This window comes from Dermacentor albipictus, chromosome 6 (genome assembly GCF_038994185.2).
Source record: "Dermacentor albipictus isolate Rhodes 1998 colony chromosome 6, USDA_Dalb.pri_finalv2, whole genome shotgun sequence".
Lineage (NCBI taxonomy): Eukaryota > Metazoa > Arthropoda > Arachnida > Ixodida > Ixodidae > Dermacentor > Dermacentor albipictus.
The window spans coordinates 68849303-68858551 of NC_091826.1; the positions used below are offsets into that span (position 1 = coordinate 68849303).

General features: G+C 51.8%; 1 protein-coding gene and 1 long non-coding RNA gene across 2 annotated transcripts in view; one reads left to right on the plus strand and one right to left on the minus strand.

Annotated features, from left to right (window-relative positions):
• The window catches only part of LOC139061168 (uncharacterized), an 83754-nt gene extending 80238 nt beyond the window's left edge, over positions 1-3516 (minus strand). The window contains exon 1 of the long non-coding RNA XR_011515234.1: positions 3404-3516. This is a non-coding gene — a long non-coding RNA (uncharacterized lncRNA). The remainder of the gene's footprint in view (positions 1-3403) is intronic.
• Positions 3411-8307, plus strand: LOC135910524 (endothelin-converting enzyme-like 1). Its single transcript, XM_070540795.1, has 2 exons — positions 3411-3900; positions 6150-8307. The coding sequence occupies exons 1-2, from the start codon at positions 3622-3624 to the stop codon at positions 8208-8210; spliced, it is 2340 nt and encodes a 779-aa protein (XP_070396896.1). The 5' UTR covers positions 3411-3621; the 3' UTR covers positions 8211-8307.
• Positions 8308-9249: the final 942 nt, after the last annotated feature.

Here is a 9249-nt window from a genome sequence, read left to right on the forward strand (position 1 = left end):
ACTGTAGCAACACCCTTGAGGCATTCGAAATGATTAGAAACGATAAATCTGTAGGTGGCCCATCTGTTTCGCCTTCAAAAAAAAAAAAATCTTGTTCCTTTAGCGGTAGCGGCCTATGGTGGTTTACTATTCCGAAAAGAAGTATATGTTGCGATGGTTGGCTTTTTTCTTCTTGCCCTAGTGCGGTATACACGGGGTAACCATGTCCAACAAAAAGTCAATTGTTAGTAGCGCTGTGCCTTCGTACCTTTCTGTTGTCCTACATGTTATCTTGCGCTTTGCCTCAAGTGATGCAGTACCAACTAGCCCGCCAGCCTCTTGTCCAGATGATCTCGTTTTGGTCTCGCACTTGCCCGGATGACGACTCTGGCTTTTGGCTCAAGGCCACTTGAAGGTCGACGACATCAGGAGCTAAAAGCATTTCATGCTTTAAACACTAACGGATACGTCTAACGTACCTGTAAAAAGAAGTTGCAGGGAGACGTCGGACGTACCTTATTTAGCCACAGCCATTTGACAAATAGAGTTTCGGCGTTGAATTACTCCCTCACACGGAAAGCAAGTGACATACTTCATGGCCGACGACCGTGTACCGAACAGCGCTTTGCTGGAGGTGGTGAAAAGAGTGACGATGGTCAAGGCGCAGCTAGACGAGCTAACGGCAACGCAGGTTACTGCCGGTCTATTGCACTATTACTGCTTTACCGGAATGTTTGTCCAATCTCTACGAAATACCCACCGTGGTTGCTTAGTGGCTTCCCTGTTGCGTTGCTAAGCGCGAGCTTGGCCGCGGGATCGAATTCCGGCCACAGCGGCCTCATTTTCGGAACAACGCCGCTCTTCCAGGACTCGTTGATTTTGTCGGTCAGAAAGACGATCGACGTGTCCTCGAGGTTCCTCAACATTCTGTTGGTGACTCCGTCTGGACCCGGCGCAGACTTGCGGTTGAGCGCGAAAATGCCCTGTCTGACCTCGGCAACGCAGAAGTCTTCGTCGAGCTCGGGGCGTGGAGGGCCCCGGATTAATTTTCATCCCAGGGGGTGAAAATTGATCCGGAGACCCCCATTATACAGCGTGCGTATAATCAAATCGTGCTTTTGGCACGTGAAATTCCATATCTTTCTTTTAGGTCCCTACCGAACGGCAAGTGCGCATGCTCATACGATGTATACTGCAAGGCTGCTCGTTTAAGAAGCAACCACGTGCACGCGATATTCAAATGAAGGCGACCAGCTGTAGATACGCGATGGGCGGACCCTGTCGCGCTGTGGTGTCGCGGCTTGGAGCAACCACACGGACGCTACAACGCGAAAAGAAGTAGCGACACACTTCCATCGTCCGAATAAGTACAATCGCGCATGCCCGCAAAAAATTGCAATGTGCTCCTAGAATAATGTCTTAACCCGAGTGTACCATAAATGCAAAGCTTTAATATTCCGTCATCGCCAGTATGAAAGAGCGTTAAGAAATAAAAACTATTTCGCGGTTCAACAGCGGATAATCAAACAACTGCTCTCGATAACCCCGACAAAACGTCAATACCTTATCTTCAGCGTGAGATGAGACTAAGCGAAGGCTGATTTTACCGTTTATTTCTTGCTGTGATGACAGAGAGAAAATAGCAAGAGATAATTCAGACCGAAGTGGGAGGCCTGAGTAGCCTAGGTGTTCCCCTGTTGTTCAACGCAGTCACGAGTAAGTGACATTCGGGCAGGAAGAGCGTTTCTCAAGAGTCTTTTAGGAGACGGTCTTTGTGGCACTCAACACAGTTCGTGTAGTTAGCCTGCAATTTACTAAAAAATTAGACCGTCAGAAAGCACCGTGGTCAAATGTGGGTGTGCGATGTCAACTTACATGCCGCATGTTAGCATCAAGGGAGTTACACCTGTGGCACAGGCAAAATCTTCGGTGGTAGAACACCTCGACAGCATGTATGACAGACGTCTGCTATTGTGCACCAACGACTCTGTTGACAAAGAGAATGGAACCAGCGCAGCGGCGTACGTGATACCGACACACAATGTCACGTGGGCTGCAACACTTGACCGCGTCGTGTCTTCTACGGCGTTTAAAGTGTCGTAATTGCAGCAGCCTTGCGGAAACTGAATTCCTGTCAGCCTCAGCCTGCAGTTCTGCTTTTGGACAGCAAGGCTGCACTGCAACTATTACAGAGCGGTTTTCGCCTCGGCAAGTTCACTCAGCATGCATTACATGCGGTTAAAAAATGACAGAAAGACGGATTTGCCATCGCGCTCCAACGGGAACCTTTCCATATCGGCGTAGCAGGCAACGAGGCCACTGTCAGTCTGGCGCGTGAAGCGCTTTACAAATCAAGCCCACGAGAGGTGCTCCCCAGGACGCAAAAAGAAACACGAAGAAGGCCATCTTAAACCACTTCTGTTCATTGCGCTGTTCACGGCATCAACCTTGTGCGATTAGAGGACCCAACACAACTGATGCCGCTCTCCTTTATCACCTCCGCGCAGCGCCATTGCAAACTCCAGCTTGGCGGTGCAAGACAGGCGCGATCGTTTAAGAGAGCACTATAGAAACGTCCATAACAGTGTTCAAGGCCACTTCGGCATTCACTGCCGGGGCTTCGGTTGCGTGCCCCTCTTTGAAGACGAGGAAGTTTTAGCGAGACACAGCTCACAGCTCACCAGGGAAATTATAGAAACCGATTTCATCAGAAAACTGGGTGGTGTGTTAGTCCACCCTCTATCGCGCTGACCCCTAGTGAAGTCTTGTATCTCAACAGATAGAAATCGTAATGTTAGTCTTTTTCAAGTGACCCTGTTCTCAGCACTATGGCTTGCTGCTGGAACACACCCTTTTCTGTGCATGCCCCCTCTTGTATATATAGACACGATGTGGCAACACAATAAAACATTGTTGGAAGTCAGCGCAATGTACGTTGTCTCTCGCAGTCCTTGTCCTTCGAGCTGTACGTCATGTTTTATGATAAAGAAGCTTGAGAACAACTTAATGACGGTTCAAAGAGCGTTGGAACGAAGTATGTTAGGCGTAACGTTAAAAGACAGATAAAGGAGCAAACGGGTATAGCCGATATTCTAATTGACATAAACAGCAAAAAATTGAGCTAGGCAGGTCATGTAATGCTTAGAGTAAATAACCGGTTGACCATTAGGATTACAGAATCGGCGCCTAGTGAAGGGATATCGCGCAGTTGAGGACGACAGAATACTATAGGTGGGACGATGACATTAGGAAACTCGCGGGCGTTAGTTCGGATCGGTTGGCGCTGGACATGCATAATTGGGGATCGTAGGGAAAGGCCTTCGTCCTGCAGTGTACCTAAAATAGGCTGATGATGATGATTATGACGATGAATATCGATGATCTGCATGTCTTGCCCGACTTACTTCGTTGTCGTCGTTTTTACCTTATGGTGCAGGCAATCCCCGTCGTGAGTACGTGTTCTTCACGCGGGCTCAGAATCAGCAGCAGCTGCGGCGGGTGCCCTCACGAGCGGACCGACAGAGCAAGAGCAGCTGGACGCTTGCAGGCTTGTCTCGCTCTTGCTGACAGTCAGGGACGGCATTCACACGCAGGGCGACCTTCAGGTGTGCCGGAGACAGGATTGAGTTCAATAACGAAGCGATGGCCGACACTGGGGCGACCACTATCGACAGCAGCAGCAGCTCGAGCTCCTCGGATTCGGAGCGGAACGCCTTAGGCGGTTCGAGGCTTACCACGGGTCCTACGAGACGACCGGGCTTCCAGCGACTCGAGTTGCACGAACTCCTTCAGGTGCGCCAGATGCAGGCGGCGGCGCGGCGGGCGGCAGATGCAGCCGCCCACGGCGATGGCGCAGACACCGCGCTCGATTCTGCAGCGACGTCTGCCTGCGCGTTGCCGGATCCGGCTCCGGCAGCACAGGTGAGCAACCGGAAACAGACGACAGCTGGCGCACGCGCAGGTGTGCGATTGCTGCGCAGCGGGCGCGCACGTGAATATACTACAGCGGGTCAGGTCGAGTAGGCTTAGCAGTAGCAGGCGGGTTGACTTGTCTCGATCGGGCCATGCAGGCGGATAGACTTACGTAGTCCCAATAAAATCGAGGCAAGTAGGCTTGTCGAGACGAGATCTGGTGCTCGGGTTCACGCCACCGCTATAGCAGGTCAGTCCCAGGTATACAGCGTCGGACTGGGCCGTCAGCCGGATTGCGAAAGGTGCACGGGGTGAATCGTTCAACCCGATCGGAGAAAAGTATGTAAACGCGGTCGTGGCGCTCTCAATCAATCCGGCTTCTGACCCTACCCGCTAGCGATGTGCATGTAATTCTTGTCGTGTGGAAATGCCCAGCCACCAGAGGTGGACAAGAACCGGTATGTCTATTAACGCTACAGCGTTAATAGAAACCAAGGACCACACGTGAACGAAGTGTTCCCAGAGTCCTTATAAGTAGTGTGGGAGCACTTCCCTCACATGTGGTCCTTGTTTTCTCGTATACTATCTGTAGGCTAACTTGCGGAATCCAGACAGGTGCTGAACAGGAGAGGTCAAGCCGACTCTCCACCTGTCGTGCTTACACGAACCCAATTCTCGCGAGTCTGACAGCAACATTGTGCCTTGCACAGGAGGACTGGGAGAGGGGAAGATACCGTCCTACGTGGGCGTTAATGTGAAGAAAGAGCATCTGACGCTGCACCCAAGTGTCCCCAACTCCCAAACCATCAGTCATATGGCATTCATGTTTAGCTGCATTTTCCCATGTGGCTCAATAGGCTAGAGTCAAAGTGCTACAGGCTGTCCCATTCAACGCACCCCAACATTCATTCTCGTTGTCCTGCTCTAGCGTTACATGGACTGGGTGGCGGGATTATGTTTCGACAGCCAAAAGCCTTAATGCAAGCGAACCTTATCCCAAAGTCAGGCTGGCCGACCTGCTGTAGTTGTCAACGGAAAAGAAGGGGAGTCGGTTGACGTGCCGCCACACGTCGGCTTCATGTATCTATTTCAGTCTTGCACATACATCACACTCTTGATTTACAAATTATACGTTATGCGTGAAATTGAAGAGAGGGTCGAACCTAATCAGAATCACCCAGAAACGGTGGCCAACGTTTTTTGATAGGTGGGTGTATACAAGGCATCTTCAAACGACATAAAAACATCAGTCAGAAGATATAGATCCGTATGTTTCAGCCGTGCTTACTCAGCGTGGTTTAACTGGTTTCGGCCACACCAGTTACACTTTGGCTACGCATGAGAGGGCGTTTGTCGAGACATTACGAACTCGCTGAGAACTCGCACGCTTCGGTGGTGAGCAGCAACTTCAAACGAGAGTCCCAGTTCTTGGCATTACGTCAATGACTTAATCCAAGCAGTGTAAGAAACACAGGTTGAGTTGGCAGGCAGGAAGCACGCTGGGTGATTACGCCTTTCGCAGAAGCATGCACTCTACGACAACACGTGGCATGACGGGAAATCTCTTGCGTAGATACAGGTTTGTAAGAGCGGTTCGCGGCGCATTACACTGAAATGTTGTAATTATAAAGAAAGGCAAAGTTGTACAAGTAGGCAAGTAGTCCGGGTTGTCCTAATATGGCAAAGCTTAAACTACGCTTTCATGTGGCTATAAGCTCTGATTCATTTCATTGAGAAGTTTGTGTGTCCGTAGACGCAATCTGCATCCGTAACACAGTGATCCAGTTAGGGTCCCGTAGCACATACAGGGACACTATCGTAGAATAGGATTACTGCGGATGTTGTTAAACACGTTTGAACTACTCTCGCGTCTCCGCGTGCCAACGAGGAGCTTAACGCCATATTTGTGACTACAGCATGGGTTTTCTCAACGCCTCTATAGCTTTTCCGGAAAACACTTATCTCAACGCGTTTGCACTGAAACTGGTGCTTTCATTTTAGCTTGGGAACCTGAAGCAGAAGTGTAGCCAGAAACATAATCAGGCTGCTGGTGTGTTTAACCTACTATAGCAATCTGCTTGTATTTCTTAGGACGGTACGTGTTCTTATATCGACAGACAGCATTTCAGCGCACTATTAGAAATTGAACCTCAAAGTGATATTAATATAGTTAAAGCAATAATCTAGAGGCTTTATCAGAGGTTCGCGGCTGCAATCAACAAGGTACAAGCTTTTCACTTTGCATTTCCCACCCGCAGGAACACGCCGGGCCTAATGTAGTCGTCATTCGAGCAAACTGGCGCATGAACCCCAGGCACGTGATCATCCTGGAGGCGATGGCGGTCATTTTTTCCATCGCCTTTCTCCTCTACCTGGGATCGATGCTGTGGGTTCGCGTCAAGGACCAGGGCCTTCTCCGCGCAAGCCCCCGGACGTCGCACGCAGAACACGCGGATCTACCACTTTTTTCTGGCTGCCATGAAACGGCATGCCACAAGTACATGGCCACTATAGAGCTTTCGATTAATCGATCTCAAGACCCGTGCCGAAATTTCTATCGCTTCGTCTGCGACGGGTGGAAACGCCAACACCACCTGCTGTCCGTCGTGGATGCAGCGGAAGATGCGATGTACGGTCGCGCGCTTAAAGCCATCGAGTGGAGCAGCGAACACGGCGGCAGCCAGTATTTCGCAGCGCCGTCGCCGTTGAGCGTCGAGAAGAAGGTAGCCGGCCTTGCCAAGTCGTGCATGGAGCTTTCGCAGAGCAGTTTGCCCGACCTCAAAAGGTTCATGGCCGCGCGCCATCTCCCGTGGCCTAAGACGTCTCGCTGGGATCTCCTAGAGATTCTGCTCGATCTGTCTGGCAACTGGAACGTGCATCTGTGGTTCCACGTGAGCTTCGAACTGGCTCCTCTTCGCGGAGGGACCGGGGAGCCCGTGCTAAAGATTGGCCACAGCGCTGCCTTTCATGCCTGGATTGCCACCACGAGGGCGTTCGCCGGTCAGCCAGCGGGGACGGCAGCGTCGCTCCGGTACCGGCGCTACGTGCGAGCCATGTTACGGCTATTCGATGCTTCCGAAGCGGTCGAAGACGAGGTCATCGCCAAAATAGAGGCAATGGACCGGCTGACACTCCAGGTGCTGGGCCCCGCGATGGCCGAGCAGGACTCGAGGATTCTGCGCATGTCGATCCGCAACCTCACAGACACGGCGACTCCGGGCATTGCTGCTGGACGGCTGCTGCTCCTGTTGAACGAGTACTTCATCTGGGCACGCCGCTTTTCGGCTCGGGACATCGTGCAAGTGGAAAACGCCGGCCTGCTTCGCTCCGTCGTCTACCTACTGGGACTCGACTCCGATACGCGAGAGGAGCTCACGCTAAGCCTAGGCCTTCGCGTTGCCCACGAGTTGGGCTGGATGGCTAGCCGAGAGATCGCGGATGCCACGCTGGAGCTTGCTGGCTTGCCTCCGTCGGCGCATCGGCGACGCTGCCTGATTCAGGTCGAAAGCGCGGTGGGCATCGGGTGGCTCAGTTTGTTCCCGAAGCACCGAGGCGCCGAGGATGTCGTTCGGGACGTGCGGGACGTCCTAGATGACGCGGTGGCACGCCACAAGAAAGCCTTGCTCCAGCTTTGGGCCCCGGGCGCCATTGTGCCGTGGAACAACCAGAGCTTCCTGGCGAGCGTTCTGCCAGAACCGTCGCGCGGAGCTCGCTTCTTCGTAGACTGGTTGAACCTGATGAACGGGCGCTGGCGCCTCCTGGAACGAGACGTCACGAACGTTCTCAAGCCGGGTTCCTTTCTTCGCCACCGATGGAGCTTTCACGGTGCGCTCACGGTCGCCGAAAACTACTTTGTGTTCCCGCTGTTCCATTCAGACTTTCCGGCGGCCGCTAACTACGGCGGCGCCGGTCGTCTCCTCGCTGACGAAGTGCTCAGGGGCCTGTACCACGATCGCCTCTTCAACGTGAACCGCCTTCGCAAGCAAGAGATTGGAAGCGATAACATTCAGGAGACCACCGACACTTCCACTGCGCCACAGGAGTGGGTGCCAAACTACGTGGACTTGAAGGCTCTCCTGGCCAGCCTGGCTGCCTACAGGCTTGGCATTGCTCGAAACACAAGCAGTGCGTACGCCAAAGAGTCGAGCCTCGCGCAAGACAGGCTCTTTTTCGTGGCTTCTTGCTATGCTCTGTGCTCCGGCGGCAACCACGTGGACGTGCTGTACGGAGATGCAAGCCATCGCTGCAACGTGCCCGTCAAGGCGCTGCCCGAGTTTGCGGCAGCGTTTCAGTGCGTGAAAACACATGCTCTGCGATAGGCTTCGCATGAGCATTACTTGTCCGCTTTCCTTCACGCCCGTGGCTTGCTGGTAATGATGGTCACGCGTAGCTTATTAAAATTCTTCTGAGGCGTTATTTTTTAAACTAATTACAACACACGTTTAGCTGGTAAGGCGGTGCTTTAGTTACATCGGTCAAAACTTCACCATCCGAAGCAAGGTAGTTGGCATTTTTTTTTACAGTATTTCTTACATTGAACAGCGTCAAGCTGCAAAAAAAAAAGAACTGTGAAAGAAAAGGAGAGGCAGACAAATTTTGTCGCGAGATACCCATTGGATGCAAGGATTTTCTTTACAGAACGTGCGGTTGCAAACAATGCGGTGTGGAATGTAAGGGTAACTGCATCAATGCAGATAACAGCTTGCTATTGGTCAATAGTTTTCTGTGTGGTGGCTAGATCTTCAAGGTGATTAGTGAAAATTTTTTTGCGCTATGTAGTTTGGGTCAGGTGCAGTGATAACCGTTCACACACGAAAGCTTTAGAACGAACAGAGTTGGGTAGTATTAGTAAAGCTTTATTAAGACTGCCAGTGGGAGGAAATGGGTCCAAGAGCGATAGCTGGCTCCCCTAGCCTTGGGCTTCACTGGCCTTGGCATGCCTTTGGACTTGCTAGAGGACTGTCCTCTGAAACCCAAGGTCCTAGCTGGCAAGGATCGATATTTGGGCGACGTGGTACTGGCTGTACGTCTTGAAGGAGCAGCGCAATAAGACGATGACAGAAGGCAGAAAACGCTGTCAGCGCTGTCGTGTGTGTTTCCTGCCTTCTGTCGTCTTATTGCGCTGCCCTTTCAAGATGTCCTAGCTGGCAAGGTATCCCTGCTCCGCTAATGATTGCTGTTAGTTTCTGTTCGGCTGAATGATGTTGATCCGCACCTCTTAAAACCTACCTAATATCGAGCTAGATGCCCGTGGTGTGGCGGTAGACCAACCTTATCCGACATTTCGTGGACATGTGAAAGAGTTAATTGGGTAACTTTTTCTACATAATGCGTTGTACGGGTGGCAGGCAGCTCTTT

Excerpts from the sequence above, each read along its gene's own strand:
- LOC135910524 (XM_070540795.1), top strand. The coding sequence starts at position 3,622 with ATGGCCGACACTGGGGCGACCACTATCGACAGCAGCAGCAGCTCGAGC. Across the intron at positions 3,901-6,149 it reads ATCCGGCTCCGGCAGCACAG|GAACACGCCGGGCCTAATGT; the intron begins GTGAGCAACCGG and ends TCCCACCCGCAG.